Source organism: Tachypleus tridentatus, chromosome 9 (genome assembly GCF_004210375.1).
Source record: "Tachypleus tridentatus isolate NWPU-2018 chromosome 9, ASM421037v1, whole genome shotgun sequence".
Classification (NCBI taxonomy): domain Eukaryota; kingdom Metazoa; phylum Arthropoda; class Merostomata; order Xiphosura; family Limulidae; genus Tachypleus; species Tachypleus tridentatus.
In genome coordinates this window covers 152,697,713-152,715,966 of record NC_134833.1, presented here as the reverse complement: position 1 = coordinate 152,715,966, position 18,254 = coordinate 152,697,713, and the positions used below count along the sequence as shown (strand labels likewise).

Below are 18,254 nucleotides of genomic sequence, written 5' to 3'. Positions count from 1 at the left end.
GAAATGAGTTTACTCTCTAACTAGCCTCTCTCATAAAATGTGGAAATAAACTAACTTACAATGCTAAAATCTGATGTTCAATCCTCCGCTTTATCAGAGCACAGATAGTCAACTGTAGCTTTGCTATAAATTTGTTTGTTTGTGCTTGTTTTCTTACAGCAAAGCCACATTGGGCTATCTGCTGGGTCCACCCAAGAGAATCGAACCTTTAAGTTCAGCTGTAAGTCAAACAATTTCATTACCTTATAGTATTTTGTCGCTATTATATTGTATTTGAATGCAAATATTAACATTTCCTTGCAAATGAAGTCTCAACACAGAAAAAGTAAATATTTCCAGTACTTGCTGATTTATCGATCTAGGTCAACATTTAATTTTTCTTTGTTAGGTCTCCAACTCAGGAATTTAAAAACATTGAATATGACTACAATAGCATAGCATCACTGATGTAAACATAAATTACCATGAAAATATGGCAGAAAACTAAAAAGTATTTTGTGTAAAAGATTATGACATGCTAAAAACACATAGGTCCAAGAAGTATTGATAAAACTGAAATAGAAATCTTTATAAACCGAGCGCTTTCGAAAGGTCCACCTTTTGAAAACGTTCAGATTATAAGGGTTTCTATTTCGTTTAAAAGTTTGGAATATTTAACAAAACGTCTGAAAACTTTAAGACATTTTTAATTCTTGATTTGCTAAACAAGAACCATAGGTCATTTCTGAAATAATTATTTGTTTATTTTTAAAACTTTCAAAGTCATATATTTTCTTTTGGTTATTGATTCTGAAGTATGACATTTCAGAAGGCTGTTTCAGTCTGGCTTGGTAGATTGTTGAAAAGTCCATCTTTAAGAGAATTGAAGTGAAATAAATACATTATTCATGACTGAATGGTGGACAGGTTGATAAGGCACTCGACTCGTTATCCAATGGACGCGGGTTCGAATCCCCATCACACTAAACGTCCTTTCAGCCGTGGTAGCGTTATAATGTGACAATCAATCCCACTATTCGTTGGCAAAAGAATAGCCTTAGAGTTGGTGATAGGTGGTGATGACAAGCGGCCTTCCCTCTAGTCTTACACTGCTGAATTAGGAACGGCTAGTGCATATCGCCCTCGTATAGTTTTGCGGGAAATTCAAAACCAAACCATGGCTAAATATCTTTCTTATTCACTCATCACGTTATTCTTATTCCTAAAAGTAAAATTAAATATATAAATGTGTAATATTTTTCAACGTATATTATTTAAGTGATTTACTGCACACAAACTGAAAACACCAACTAAACAACGAAAAACAACCACCAGAAAGAAGATAACTTCGTCAACAATTCCACCTATCTTTCCAAGTAGAACTGAAACATCTATTTCCCTGAAACACCTCAAAACAGTATCTGAAACAACTTTTTCAAATAATTTTCAAACAAACCTACCAAAATAATTTCACAGAAAAGAATTATAAAAACAACCTCACACAAAAGACATTAATTCTATAAACAACTTAAAACGAGACAACAACATCAAAATTCTAAAAAACAGATAAGAATAATGAAAAATGAACAACATATTGTCAGACACAAACAATACGGGGGTTGTGTAACTGAAAGTAGGAATGTAGAGGGCGTGCTTAGATGTTTGATTATATTTATTAATATAGGTTTTTTTGTTTGTTTGGGAATTTCGCACAAGGCTACTCGAGGGCTATCTGTGCTAGCCGTCCCTAATTTAGCAGTGTAAGACTAGAGGGAAGGCAGCTAGTCATCACCACCCACCGCCAACTCTTGGGCTACTCTTTTACCAACGAATAGTGGGATTGACCGTCACATTATACACCCCCACGGCTGGGAGGGCGAGCATGTTTAGCGCGACGCGGGCGCGAACCCGCGACCCTCGGATTACGAGTCGCACGCCTTACGCGCTAGGGCATGCCGGGCCATTAATATAGGTATAAAGGTGTTCCTTTGTATTGGTTTATTTTGGGATTGAGTTGTTGTATAAGTAAGGTTTCTTTAATTTTGCGTTTGTTTATGTTTGTTTCATTATTTAGTATTTGGGTTTTTTTCTATGGTTATGTTCAGTTTATTTGATTTGCAGTGTTCGAAAACGTGTGAAGGTGACGTTTTGTGTTCCTTGAATCTGGTTTCAATTTTTCTACTTGTTTATCCAATATAGAAGTCGTGGCAGTTAACACATTGTATTTTGTATATAATGTTGGTGTGGTGTGTGTCAGTATAGTTATTACACAGTAGAGACCTCAGTTTTGTGCTTGATTTTTGAATAAATTTGGGTATTAACTGGAATGCCATGTTTTGTTACTAGTTTTTGCGAAATGTTTGTTATTTTTATGCTGATGTCGGGAATATATGGTATGTAGCAGTATATGGTTTTGTGATTTTTTTTGATTCGTGAGATATATTTACTTTTATTAGTTTATTTTGCTTTTTGTTTTGGTGTGTGCGTATAATGTTTTCTACGGTTTGTGGAGGAAACTTATTGATGTTGATGAAGTATTGTTTTATTTTGTCTAATTCATTGTTAATTTTATCTGGTTAGCGTAGCTTTATGACTCTTTATTTGGTTGAGTTTTTGTTTTGTTTCATGAGCTGAGTCCCAAGGAATGTATAGTCCAGTATGGGTGATTTTTCAGTTGATTTCTGTTTTAAATTGTGTATCGGTTCATGTAATTTTGAGGTTAAGAAATGATATTTGATTGCTTTCTTCTCGTTCACATGTGAAGTTAATGTTGGGGTGAATAGAGTTAACGTGATTGAAGAAATTAAGTGTGTGTTCTGCAGATGTGAATCCCGCAATCGTGTCGTCTACATATCTGTGCCAGTATAGGGGTGGATGTAATGCTGTGCTGATTGCTTGTCCTTCAACTTGTGTCATAAAATTATTGGCAAGAAGCCCTACTTATACAATACCTAAGACCGAAATTAAACAAATATTAATAACCTAACATCCACCTGCAACGCTCCCTACAATCGGTTGCCCGTTTATACTTTCGTTTCTGAGACGTGTGTCCGTCAACGGTCAGTTACAAACTCTGTTTTTCTTGACCTGATGACGGCCTACCAAGGTGGAGACGTTGTTCTCTGTTTTTCATTTTTATTTAAATTGGGTTTCTCGTCATCGAGAATTTATTTTCTTCTGTTGAGTATTCCATTTTTTTCGCTAAATATATTACGTTTTCACAATTAAAATTTTTAAAGTATATTAATTGTTATTGCTAAAAATAAATAACGTTTAACATTTAATTTTAATGAGCCGATATTTAGTTTCTCAAGAAAATAATGCAAAATGTGTACTGATACTTCAACGTATGGATACAGATCTGCAAACAGATTACAAATAAGTAGCTTTTGAACTCGAAGTTGAACTTTGAAATTGCAGACTGCTTAATACTAGTAGTAATAGTCAACTCGTGTAGTAATTGTTTAAAATTCTTCTGATTTGAACTCGTTGCTAAGACTGGAAGAACTACAGTTTATTTTACTTCACATTCTCGTCTGTAAAGTATAATAGTTACGTTTATTGGCCAGAAAAAAAAAAAATCCGCTGTTGTTCTTTTGTTGTATTTGAAAGGTATTAACTAGTAATAATGTTAGTTATACTGTATTTAACTTGTTAAGTAATTTACTCTAGTTGCCTTTATTGAAACTTGTACAGAATTTCCGCAGTAACATATCGGGTGTTAGACGCATCCATTTGTAATAGTGTAGTTAATAACTCAAAGTTGTTACAGTTCTTGATCATAATATTAATTAGAATGTCTTCAACATCATTATAGGTTAGACTTGTTTATGGATCAAATAAGTGAACAACAAAACATAAAATATTGAATTAGCAACTATACAAGAAATGGATGCGTCTCAAATGTCCGATATGTTACTGGAGAAATTCTTTGCAAGCACCCTGTTATTTATGTGTGAAAATTTTAGGTGTATGAAAATGTGAAGATTTAAAAACTAAGTTTAATTTATGCCGATATCTGAAATTGTGAAATTAATTAGGTTAAGTTGCCTCAAATGACATTGCAAGTGTATTGTCTGCTCTCTCTCTCTCTCTGTATGGGTATATACAGTTGGGAAGATGTTTATATATCTGGGAGGGTCAGGTTTCGTTAACCACTTCCTCCTTCCTTGAAATTTTGGTTTAACAACTGTTAAGTGTATATGATACACAAGGGCCAGAGTAACTTATCGGGGCCCCTTTCAGGGCAATCAATATTCATGCACAATGTAAGCGCTAAAAATTTTGCAAATTTAACAGTCTGAAGAGTTCACCATTCATATGGGTCTGAAGTTGTGCATTTTTTATGTTTAGTTTGTGAATACTACAAGTATGTGTTTTGTTTGTTTTTGTTGTTGTTTTCAATTTCGCGCAAAGCTACATGAGGACTATCTGCACTTGGTAAGTGTAACAAAATATAACATTCAAGAAATAAAATTACGTTTAACATTGTAATTTGCTTATGAATGCTCGTTAATTAATGTTGAATATTATGAAATTAATGATTGAAAATTTTTATAATACCATGAAAATAAAATCACAAAATAATTCAAACTGTTCTTAAAATATTGTAAACATTGAATATGGGATTAATCTGTTGTATATACATTAATATTGATTAACAGAGTCCTACACTAAGTAGCTTATCTTTAAACATAGTCTATGGAATACTCTTTTCTCTAACTAGCAAAAATAAAACTAGTCACTATTATTGTTTAAATATTTTGATGTTTTTAACCCTGAGAGCAAAATTAAGCATTTTGTTTTCTTTGGGTTTCACTGCAACCAAGATCTATGTGATACCTGATGTAAGACAAATTTATGTTCTTGTAAGCTACAACATAAAGTTAAAGTTTCAGGTTTTTGTACTTGTTCTGTTTTCAGAAAAGTTAACTTGAAATCATTGCTTGTTTTTATGGCATTATTCTTTCAGGAAAATACATTATTTGTAAAGATGCAATTCATTTTCATTCTGCTAAAGTATAGATTAGTAGTTTGATAAGTTCAGCAAAATAATTTGCTAGATTTTCAAATTTCTCAGGAGTTAGCCAGATGGAACCACATTCATACGATTGGTTATTTTCTGTTTATTCCAGGTGTCACTGAAACTGAGAAACAAGAAGATTAAAATACTGTTACAGCCATGCCTTTGGATGAGGTTAAGTACATTTATGGTGCCTTTTTTAATTCCATTGTTTCTGAAAACGTTGGTTGTTTAGAAAATGTTCTGCTATAATTCCCTTTTCTACTTTGGATATTTTCTTTAAGTGAAATTACGAGTCATAGGTTTAATTGTAGTTTTTTTTCTGAGCTTGTGGTTTCTTTTATGTCACAGTGGTGTCACTCGAGTTATTTGTTTCATTTTCCTCACTGTTACTTTATCTTTCTTTCCCATGAATTTTATTTTGTGATTCTTGTTGTCTCCAGTCCTGCTAGTTTTGGTAGTCACCTCTGTCTGATTTTATTTTTGGATGCAGTCTACCCAATTACCTCTTGTCTGTTGGCACAATCCACATGGTTACTTTTTCTCACTACTGCTTGGGGTTTCATGTCAGAAAAGGTTTGGATTACAATTTCCATTAACAAATTTAATTATTTAATTAATAACACAGTAGAACAGCTTCTTTTAGTTGCTAATTACTAAATTTATTTGGAAGTGCATTCACAAGCATTTGTAATAAGTGGAAAGCTTAACACTCTCATGACTTCATGTAACTTCTCACTTTAATGTTTAGACACATTGTGAGAACAACCTCTGGATTAGCATTAGGGATATGCTCTGCTACCTTTGCAAATGTAATCATGTCATTAGATAGATAGAGTGAAAGCAAAAATCCAGGCAGTTGAAAGCAAGTTCTTAACTGCTGACAAGAATAATTGCTACAAGGTACCTTCAGACTGCTGTCTTATCATCTTGAAGATACGAACTTCATCAAATAAACCATATGACTTGCAAGATTAGTTGCAACTAAACTAGTACTCAGTTCATTCTTAACCAATGGCAGAATCTTGGCATTTTGAAGGTCTTCGTCGGTCATTCTAGTGGAGGTATAGTATGTGATAAGTAAAGGTATACTCACAGTCAGTTTAAAGTTGAATTTCCTTCAATTTGAAGTAATATTAGACCCCACTCAAGTTTTTTAGACTCTTCAATACAATGACCAATTTAAGAAAACTCCATGTTGAACAAGAAACTGATCAATAAATAGATTCATGTGCTGGCTATAAATTTTTACACTTAAATAAATGTTTATATCCTTCAAAATAATTTTCAACCAAACGTCTTTCATTCTAAAATGTTCTGCCCAATCCGATTAACAAAAAACCTTGAAAATATTTTATGTGTAACCTTTTCCATTTCACTCTGAACATCCACTTCCGTGTAATTGAAGTTTCAAACAAATTTTTATAAACACAAGGAATGTCGAGAAATCTTTGAAGTACAAAATAATTACAATAATTACTTTGTGTAAGTATTTGTCTGAAATTGTTATGAAAATTAAAACAATGTTGATAAATATATTAACATTAGTGTTATATTTTTAATGACTATCCTTTTCTATCCAAATTGTGTATTTAATCACACATCAGGAGATTGAAAAGCAGTATTCTGTAGTCTTGTGGTCTCATCGCTTTCCTCAAGAAAATGCTATGCAAACCTATATCAGTGAAGGAGCTAAAGGTATAACAATTTTGGTTGAATATTGAATTATCTGTCATGAAACAAAGGTTTATAATTTATTGGGAATGTATGGAAAATACCAAATAACTTAGTCGGCATAACCATTTGATCAGAAGCATTTGTGTACAGATTAACGCTTTTGTCTATCCACAGTTGCACATGTCAAGTATTTGTGCTATGACTTTTGATAGAGCATGTGCATCTACACAAAATTTGGTAGGCTTTTAGTAAAGATTACAAGTATTTTGTATGCAAAAATCAGATTTTTACTGAAATATTTTTACTGAAGATTTGTTTGTGAAAATAGAGTATTTCATTACTAGTCTGAGTTCAAAGAGGCTTCATGGTGGGATTTAAAAAGAAACTGTTCTTCATCCCAAATATCTCAAGTATTATTTGTGTAATTCTTAATACATTCCAAACATGTGTTTTCCACATGCAAAATTTTAAAATGCTTGGCAACCTGTGTCTAGTAACATTCGAGTTCAAAGGTCATAGCAAAAATAGATAATTGTTACTTTTTATTTATTTTTCTATATTTTAAAAAATATAAGTTTAATAATTTATTTCTAAATAGTAGTAATATATAATATACAATAATTGAAATGTAACTGTATATTACAAACTACTAGTCCACTAAAACACAGTCTAGACAGGGAAGACTGATGGTAAATTTTATATTATTGGACACGTAACATGAGTGTATGTGCACCTTGTCACACTGGACATACAGTACTGTTACATTTATATAGATAAGTGGTTACATGGACATACAACAGACAGTACAAAAGAGTCAATATAATGTATAGCATTATGAGACTTAAGCTGGTTTGTCTGAACATTTGTATTTTCATGTTAAACATGTAGTCATGTAGCATGAAACAAACATAACCTATTACCTATTCTGTTATGATGGTTACAAGTTTGGCCAAGTGACAGACCCCACACAGTTAGAGTATAGAAAAGAACATACAATATAAAGTCTTTCAGAAAACAAACATTTGTAATGTATTTTCGAGGTTTTAGAGATTACATAAATAATATTTGAGATTTTTGGGATGAAAAATAGTTTAAAATCATAACATGAAATCACTTTTCACTCAAACTTGTTACCAAACAGACCAATATTTTCACAAACAAATCTTTAGTAAAAATATTTCAATGAAAAATATTATTTTTTGTATGCAAAAAACTTGTAATCTTTACTAAAAAGTGCCAATAGGTATATAAACTTGTGTATATTATATCAAGCCTGTTGTGAAATGGTTATGCTACTAGAGGATGCAGAACTTCCTGTTGGAGTCGGGTGGAGCATCACAAGAAATACCCCCCAGAGGATGTTAAAAATCAAGACTACCAGAAACATTATATCTGTTAGTTTGTGGATTTTGTTGTTTTAACATAAATTACTGTGAATATACATGCTTTTGCTTGCCTGAGAAGTAGTTACATAAACATACAACAGGCAGTACTGCTATATGTATACAGATAAGTAGTGAGATAGACATACAAATGACAGTGCTGTTATATGGATAAGTAGTTATGTGGACATACAACATGCAGTACTGTTATATAGATAAATAGTTACATGGATATACAACAGACAGTACTGTTATTTATATAAATAAGTAATTAGATGGACATACAAAAGACAGTACTGTTATATAGATAAGTAGTTAAGTGGACACACAACAGACAGTACTATTATATTTATATAGATACATGGACAGGTAGAGAATGGATATTACGTACACACCATTTACCATATGACAGAAATATTTAGTCATAAGGCAAAGAGTGACACTTAACACAGTGATTGTATTAATTAAGACCCTCCAGGATTAAAAACTAATAGAAATGGCACAAACAAAATTAAAATAGCCAGGTGAATAATTAGTCAAAGAATGTGGGTGATTTATCTGGCACTTTTAAGCAGAATTGAGTTTTTATGGAAATTTATTTTTGTGAAATTAACTTTAAAATATTTCTAAAAGTATTGAAAGAATAAAAATGATTCAGATAACCATCATTAAAAGTTCATGAACCTGTATTACAATTGATGGCAGAGTGTAGGTGAACTATTTAATTATAATTTAATTAGGTTAAAACTGTACATGAAATAACACCTTAAGTGGTTTAATATGTATAACCAAACTGAACAGCAGTAGTAGCAAGGAAATTATGTGTAACTTTGTATAGTATATAAACACAATGATAACATAACAGTTGGCAAACTCATATTTACAAGATGTTGTAAAAGCGTGGTTACTGAGAGTACATTGTCTAATATTATTTTCTTGTTTTGCTAGCAAGTGAAAGGTTGAAGAAAGAGATTCCTTGTCAGTTAGGGATAAGTTATGGATTTGGTAAACGAGAAAAGCTTGATATATTTGGAGCAGATAAAGTTCCAGCAGGTGAGTCATCTATATTAATGTTTAGGCAAACTTTGATAACTCATATGTAACCAGTTTTCAGAAATTTCACAAATTCTAAGTGAAGTTTAGAGACTACGATTAAAGTCTGTATATTTATTATATTAACTAGAACTTTCTGTGTACAATAAAAGTGGTTCAGACCTACCGTAGATACAGAAGTATAATGTTTACAGTAGAGCATCAGAAAATTCTGAAACTTTCATGTTTGAGACACTTTAACTCTATTATTATGAGTCATGGATTAAAAACCACGTCACTTCATGTTTGTTGACTCTCATTCAAAATATTATTAAACTACCATTTATGGACACGTGTCAATAAGTTTGGTATCAATTTGTAGGTTATAATTCAAGATGTATTATGACACATTAGATAATTTCTTAATTTAAAAGTAAGTATTAGAAAATAAACCCTAAATATTGAATTTTTTTGTACGTTGAATGAGGCATTGATTCAAATTAGATGTTTATAATGTAGAAATACAAATTTTGTAGTTTCTCATGAATTAGGAACTCCAATTATCAATATTGACGAGGTAGAATCTAAACTAAGGACCTTCTATTTCTTTCTCTCTATAATTTTTTATTTACCGTTCTATGTTTTAAGAACACTGAAATTGAATAACTTGTTTTTATATAGTTATTTTATATATACCTATTAGATATAGGTATTTAACTAAAAAAACAACAACTTAATTTTGTGAGGGATACTGCTTATAATTCTGGGTATGAAATTATTAGTAAGTCAATAGGGCTAAATGCAAGGCTTAGGCTTCTATGTGAGGATGAGCGGATAGACTGGATGGAATTGTGGGATCAGTTCAGTGGAATAAACATTTTTGGAATGGATTGTTTACATTTAAATATTGTAGGGCTGGCTTGTTTGTTAAGTCTGTTTGCTGTAAGGGAAGTTTTAAACTAGGACTAGACAGTGATGAGGGCCAGTAAAACTAAATGCAAAAAGATTAAGAGGCAGAAAAAAGTTTAGCACAGGAAATGAGTATAGAAGTAATTATGAGGATAAGCTAAATTGTTATTATTGTAGAACTAGAAATTTAAGAAATACAACAGATGACTTAAGGGCACAGTTGGAATGAAAGATTTTGATGTTATGGGGTTAACTGAAACATGGTTAAAAGTGGATGATTTTGATGACAGGAGTTTATTTGAAATACAGGGTTACAGGTTATTTAATAGAGATAGAATATTTAGGGAAGAAGAAGTGGCTTTTATACACTGCTGGCCAAAATTTTAAGGCCAGTGAACATGAAGAAAAAATATGCATTTTGTATTGTTAGACTCGACCACTTATTTGAGTAGAGCTTCGAAAGATGAAAATAAGAAAAGGAAAAAAAAAACAAAAAACAACTTTTTTAGTATTTAATAAGGAAAATGTGAACACAATGATATTAGTCTAAATACTAGCTGGTCAAAAGTTTAAGACCATACCAAAAAGAAGTCCTAAACAGGGTAGAAAATGCCTAACAAGAGGTCTCAGTATTGAGTTGCATGGCCGTCATTGCAACTAACTTCAAACATTCTCTTTGGCATGGTCAATATAAGTGTTTGCAGAGGGCTGGCTGGAATGTTATTCCAAGTGGTGAAGATGGCTTCACAAAGATCTTGCACTGTTTGGAAATGACGTCCATTTCTATAGGCTTCCCTTGCCATCCATCCTCAACATTTTTAATGGAATTCAGTTCGAGCAAGCACATTGGATGGTCCAAAAGAATCATGTTATTTGCCATGAAAATGCCCTTTTCCCTTTTTCCTGCAGGCATTGTGGATTGTTCCATTGTCCTGCTGAAAGATCCAGTCTTTTCCACACAAGTGAGGGCCTTCAGTCAATAAGGATGCTCTCACCAACATGCCAATGTAGCCAGCTGCTGTTTGACGCCCCTGTATAACCTGAAGCTTCATTGTTCCATGGAAAGAGAAAGCACCCCAGATCATGATGGAACGTCCTCCACTGTGTCATGCAGAAAATGTCCCCAGTAGGATAACCTTATCATGCCAGTAACGTTGGAAGCCATCTGGACCATCCAGATTAAATTTTTCCTCATCAGAGAACAAAACATTCTTCCTGTTTTCTACGTCCCATGTTTGGTGTTTCTCAGCAAAGTTTAACCGAGCTGTTTCGTGATGTGGAAGAAGGTGTGGCTTTTGAAGACGTTTACAGTTTTTAAAGCCTTTCTCTCATGGATGCCACCTTATTGTTCTTGAGCTGCATTCTGCATCCATAAGGGCCTCAATGTGGTTCAATAATCGGCTGGTGTCTTGCCCGGACAACCTGTGGAATTTTCCTGCTCAACGCCAGCATAATTCTCTTTCCATGTTCCTCAGGGTCTTTTAAGAAATTTTCAACAGCAGTTTTACTACGCCCAATCTTACTAGCGATGGCACGTTGGGAGAGAAGTTGCTTTTGCAGCTCGACAATTCTGCCACATTCAAACTTTGTCAACATTTTAGCCTTTGCCATGTTTTTACCCAATGTAACACAGGATATGTCAGTGAGAGATGTTGATAACGCTAATGCTTGAACATAAATGACTAAATTTCGTTACGTGTTTACCAATTAACACTTCGTTTCAGTATGGTCTTAAACTTTTGACCAGCTAGTATTTAGACTAATTTCATAGTGTTCACATTTTCCTTATTAAATGCTAAAAAAGTTTTTTTTTATTTTTCCTTTTCTTATTTTCATCTTTTGAAGCTCTAATCAAATAAGTGGTTGAGTCTAACAAAAATGCATATTTTTGGTTATGTTCATTGGCCTTAAGATTTTGGCTGGCAGTGTAGCTGAAGGTAAGGGTGTAGGTTTGGTATATCTGGAATTTTGGAAAGCATTTAACAAAGTATCACATAAAAGGCTTGTAAGAAATTATCTCTGCAGGTATGGGGGATAAGTTAGGAAACTGGATAGAAAAGTGGCTGGATGGAAGAAACCAGAAAGTTGTTATGAATGGAATTTAGTCAAACTAGATTAATATAACAATTGGGTGTACCTCAGGGCTCAGTCTTAGGACCTTTCCTCTCTTATTTTCTGAAGGAATGGTCAATAAATTATTTAAATTTGCAGATGATATTAGAGGCTTGGTTGTTGCTGGCTGTGAAGAGGATGTTGATGATTTACAAAGGGATTTAGATCGTTTATTGAGTTGGAAAAATAAATAGCAGATGAGTTTTAATTGTAATAAATGCAAAATAATGTTGTGGGTTATCATAATTTGAATTGTATTATTTCTATAGGAATAAATTTAATAAAATTATGAAAGAAAGGAATCTTGGTGCAACAGTTGATCAGTCTTTAAAGTCATCCAAACAATTTGTTTTTAATGGTGGGGCAAATGGGATTTTAGGTTGTATCTACAGATATATTGAATTACAGGATTAAAGAGGTTATAATTTGTTTGAATAGGTCACTGGTTAGGCTGCATTTGGAATTGTGTTCACTCTTAGGCTTTCTACCTTAGGAACGATATCAAATTTTTGAAAATGTTTCAGAGAAGGGTTACGAGAATGGTGCCTGGGATGCAGTGGTTGTCATATGAGGATAGGCTGAAATCCCTGAAGCTGTTTTCTCTTGAAAATGAAGAGTTAAGGAGAATCTGATTGAGGTTTGAAGATTGTATAGGGAATTCATTCTCTCTCTATCATTTATCTCTGTCCATTTTTTTTTTTATACCAGGTCATGTTGGTATTCATGGGAATGAGCTACCTGACAGAGTCACAAAGTCCATCTGCTCTGGCTCTATCACCACCATCCCTGTTCCATACATGGATGTTGGTCCAGTTATCAAAACCTGACTGTACACCAGTTAGCAATTGTCTTGGAGTGATCAGCAAGATAATATGCTGTTTTAAATGAAGTCTTCTTTAGTTCTTTGGCCATCTTGTTTCTGTAAAGATCAAAGGAAGGAAGTTGTTTTGGCTATGTATTGGTCACAGTTTTTTAACTCACCACTTCCTTTTATCTGGTACCGATGCACCAATGTGTGGTTTGTGTGTCACTCGGGTTACAATCATACATATTTTATCATCATGCCATCGTTACAACCAAGAACGACAAAATTTTATTTTTTTTTTTATTAGTATTTTTACAAAATACTAGACCATTGAAACATGGTGAAGACATCTCTTTTGAAGGCTAAAGGTGAGTTTTATATTTTGGACATCATAATATGAATGCACATGCCTTGCATGTTTGTAACTTCTGCATTAGCGATGAACAGCTGATTGGTCAATATAATAAAAGTAATATATAAATGTATAATGTTATGAAACTTAAGCCATGTAGGCTCAATATTTTGTGTTATAATACATTGTCATTCTGGAATGAAAAAAATCATAATTTATGTTCATTTTGCAAGTTTTTATGGTGATTATGAGATCTGTTGAATTGTCAGATCTCACATCAAGTGAGATTAGAGTATATAACAGATGGAAGATAAAGTTCTACTGAAAACAAACTTTGAAATATATGTTGGAGATTTCAGAAATTAAACAAGTATTTGAGATTATAATTCAAGCTTTAATATAATATATGAATTAATTTCTTATTTTAAAAGTAAATATTAAAAGAACACATCTAAATATAGATTTTAGTAAGTCACATGGTATGTTGATTGTAACACTGTTTAAAATTAGATGTTTGTGATGTCAAAATACTAAATATATAGTTTTATATAAATTGGGAACTCAAATTACTAATATTATCGAGCTATAATATAAAATAAGAACCTAATATTTGTTTATTTTGGTGAGATATGGTTTATGTACTGAATCAAATACAGTGGCCCCCTTTACCCGTTTTCAGTTATGAAAATGGTTTCTTATATACTCTTACTACAATATATGACATGAATAACCAATGAACAGCTTATAATATCCCTGTAGTGGTTTCCTCAGCCATTTTAATATGTTAGAAGTCCTCCTTGTTCTTTCAAAGCAAGATTTCAAGGACGTAGGTTAAAAAAGTTTCATACTTTTTAAAGACTTAAATACAGTTTAGTTACTTAGCTTAATAAATTACAGTGGAATTCTGTGATGTCAGTATAGTTATTTATGATTTTTAAGTTATTCAATTGTATATATAAAAAACCCTAAAGAAATTTGATATTCTCCACATGTGAAATTTTAAAGGCTCAATAACTTATGCCCAGTAGCAACAGAGTTCAGAGGTCATAGCTATAAGAGATAATTGTTAAGAAAAATGTTTCATAATATATTTCTAAATAGTAATAATATATTATACATAATGATCTAAATGTTACTGTATAATTCCTAACACTAGTCTACTAAACCACAGCTAAGACCAGGTAAGTCTTGTATTAATAATTATTGGATGCAGTAAAATGAGTACATGTGTACTGTCTCAATGCAAAGTCAATGTAATAAAAATGATAAATATATAACTTTATGAGACTTATGCTGTTTGGACTAAACATTTGTATTTTCATTTTATAACATTTAGTCATTCTAGCTCAAAAAAATTATTTTCTAATATTTTTATGATGGTTATAAGGTTGGTCAATTGACAGACCTCTCATATGATACAGAAACTAAAATATATAGCCTTACTGAAAACAAACATTTGAAATGTATTTATGAGGTTTTAATCAGTGGTGACGAAGTTTTAGAGGTTACACAAGTAATATTTGAGATTTTTGGGATGAAGAATAGTTTTTAATTATAACATGAAATCACTTCACACTTGGACTAACAACCAAACGGTCTCAATAATTTCACAAACAAATCTTTAGTAAAACTATTAAATTAAGAAATCTGATTTTTTGTGCACAAAAACTTGTAACCTTTACTAAAAGTCTGCCAAATTTTGTGAAGGTACACATACTGTATCAAATGTTATAGTATAAATACTTAATATGTGCAAATGTGTATATATATATTACACTGTTGTGAAAGGGTTACAAGCTGTACACTTATTTGTACCAACTGAGCCTGTTGTGAAAGGGGTTATGTTTGCTGTTAAATATTTGCACAAAATCTGAGGGTTAACAAAATAGGTGAATTATTAATTTTATAGATCATGAAGTTTGAATTGTTTTATACTAAGTGTTATCTATTTTCTAAGCAGGTTTATTGCAAACTTCTTGTGATTTGTTTGTAAAGATGTTAATTTGAAGGAGTCATCGAGATTTGAGATAAAATATTATGAAATTGTATGAAGTAGCATTGATCACTTTAAAACCCTGAACATGAAATATTTTCAAATTAAAATTGATTAAATTAGATACTTTTTTCTTTTTCTTAATTACAGATTCTCCTATTTTAGTAATAATCCATGGTGGTGGATGGATTATGGGTCGGTAAGTCTATTTTAATATGGTTTTGTTCTCCAACGTCTAATTAAATAAATTATATGTCTCTATTAATGCATCCCTTATATCATAAACAACAGAACTTAAAGTAACTTTACATTTTTTTTAACAATATGAAATAAACTTTTCTGCTGTCACACATGATTGTCACTCATTGAGGAAAGACAAGCTAAATGTGTAAAGAATACCCAAAGGTTCAGGTAAGATTAATTTTGTTATGGAAGAAATAATGATTTATTAGATAATGTGGATAGCCTCTTTCACAAGTGGTCAGAGTTGGTTTTATCATTTACTAAACATTTCATTGCATAATATAAAGCTGTTGTTTATCTTGCATTACAAATTCTAATTTAAATATCAAGTACTTAAAATTAGGTATTTTCTATCTTGTCTTGGATGATGGTTTTATGTAAGGATTAAAATGTGGTATTCATGCATAAGAATACTTGATTACCCTGATCTAACCCTAAATTTAAAATGTTTCATTTGTGGTGCTCTAATGGTGTTTTCAGCCGAGAAGATTCAAGTTTTGTAGCTTCACCTTTCATTGATGCAGGAATGTTGTGTGTTGTTGCAGGCTACAGTCTTGCTCCTAAAGGTAAGGCAGAAATATTATAACAGAGAGGAATGTTAGGCTTATTTGAATACACTGAAAAGTAGGCATCTCCTATTCAACAGTTATTACAATCATGGATTTACTGGAGTGCTCAGATAACTTATAAAAAAATGTGGGCAAGTGGCATTCATCAGAACTTAGGAAATAAGTTAGTAAAACTCTTTAATAAGATAGTAGTTTAATAATGGAGGTTATTAAAATGAGTCTGATGTATTGCTTGTTTAACTTACTAAGAAGAAAGATTACTCACAAAGCTGTTACAACCAACATTCCAACCAGATTGGTAATTTTTTAATGGTTGAAGAAAATATTGTTAGGAATGTGTAACCTCTAATATTGGGAATTTTTATGAGACTATCACCACATATTTTAAGACAAATTATTATTTTTTAAAAAAGCTCTTTTATTAGTATTGAGAATATAGCTATAGTGCAAAAATAGGTTGTTTGTCGTTTTATTATGGCACATCGTATTGTCAGATCTTGAACAAATTGATAATGTTTTAAAAATTTTATGAGTTTCAAACTAATGTCAGTAGAATTTTGTGCTTAGTATCACATGGTGTCATATTGTGTTCAGTTTGTTTACAACTTGAATGTTCTGTCCATACTACTAGCAACCCTTGATGATATTGTGGCAGATATGTGTCGAGCTGTAGCACATGTTATTGATATGGCAAAGTCTCGAGGTTCGAGGTAAGGGAGCATATATGATACTGAAGTATTTTAACTAATGTAAGTTTTGCTCTATTGTTCTTTTATGGATGGGTTCTTTTAAAATTATTTGATGGAAGTAATTCAGTTCAGTCCACAATAAAATTACTTTATTTCCTTCTGATTTTTTACAAGCTTGAACCACTTGCACATTGTCATAAATTGTGATAGGGCTGCATTACAAATAATATTCAAAACTCTTAACAGTACATGGACTGATGCAAAATGAAATCACCTTATTTGCACCAAGTAACCATGATAAGTAACATTGAAGTGGTTCACTCTCTTTCTTGAAAACCATATACATTTCACAACTCTCATGTATGTGATCTAGCTTTAAATATGCCAGAACACTGTCACATCCTTAAAAGTTTTTTTAATTATTCTAGGCCTATTTTATCATTATCGTTAAGACCTACAGCTCTCTCCCTAGCTAATATTCAAATTATAAAATTCAAAATGTAGCTTACAATAATAGGAATATTAAAGTCTTTTGTGGTAAAATCTTGCTTGCATACGATGTTGGAATCTAAAAGTTTCAGATTTATACCACCAATACAACTGATATGTATTTCTAATGTTTCCTGTGTTCTATGTCTACAGTGCTTTTCAAAGCATGTTTGTATTGTTTGTTTTTATGCATTATAAATTAGTTTTTTAAATATACAATTTCATAACCTTGATTTCAGTATAAAATGGTTACTTGCATGATAATGAAGCATGTATGTCTCAGAATTTGATACAAAATGTGTAACTACTGATAATAAGGTTCATGTGATATTTTGAATTATTCATTGCAAATTATTTTAAAGAAAACTTGTTTTGCTTAGTTGCAAAAACTATTACTTACATTATTATTAGAAAAAAATATTTTATCAAAGAGGTCAATATTTCGACCTTCTAGGTCATCTTCAGGTTAAGAAAGAGTTTGCAAGTGACCTTTGCCAAACACGTCTTATGGTCGAGGGTGTCCAGCAACGATCAGTTGCAAACTCTTTCTCTTAACCTGAAGATGACCAAGGAATGTCAAAACATTGTTCTCTCCTTATCAATAAAAATGTTAATACCCATACCAGCCATTCTGAAAAACATTTTATTTCAAGTAGCTTTCTCATCATCAAGAAATAAGGTCAAATTGGTATTTCTTTTATTGAAGATTATTATGCTATTAGAGTATGGTATACAATAATCAAGAAAGTTCTTAATGTGAAGAAATGTTGATTCTCTAGGACAATTCATGGGTAATGTTATGATTTATAAGAATTAGTAGTAAAACTTATACTTGTAAACACTGAACAAAACACAAATGTGTTACATTTAGCAAGATCAGAATTTTTCAAACATGAATTTTAAAAGTACATATATTAGGTCACAGAAAGCAACTATAAATGTAACTGATATCAGTTCTTTAAATTTATGTACAGCTAATTTAAATTTGTAAGGAACTTTT

At 31.8% G+C, this 18,254-nt stretch overlaps 1 protein-coding gene across 7 annotated transcripts in view; it reads left to right on the top strand.

Moving 5' to 3' along the window:
* Nucleotides 1-2,852: 2,852 nt before the first annotated feature.
* LOC143226670 (kynurenine formamidase-like) overlaps nt 2,853-18,254 on the top strand; it is a 30,168-nt gene continuing 14,766 nt past the window's right edge. The window contains exons 1-7 of one of the 7 annotated variants that reach the window (XM_076457943.1): nt 2,853-3,085; nt 5,115-5,176; nt 6,610-6,700; nt 9,010-9,114; nt 15,415-15,463; nt 15,988-16,073; nt 16,708-16,786. In XM_076457943.1, the coding sequence (XP_076314058.1) occupies nt 5,162-5,176; nt 6,610-6,700; nt 9,010-9,114; nt 15,415-15,463; nt 15,988-16,073; nt 16,708-16,786 (425 nt within the window). In that variant the 5' untranslated portion in view covers nt 2,853-3,085; nt 5,115-5,161. Of the gene's footprint in view, nt 3,159-3,205; nt 3,592-3,670; nt 4,420-5,114; nt 5,177-6,609; nt 6,701-9,009; nt 9,115-15,414; nt 15,464-15,987; nt 16,074-16,707; nt 16,787-18,254 lie in introns of those variants that run through there. The other 6 variants (XM_076457942.1, XM_076457940.1, XM_076457944.1 and 3 more) reach the window with 6 other exon arrangements.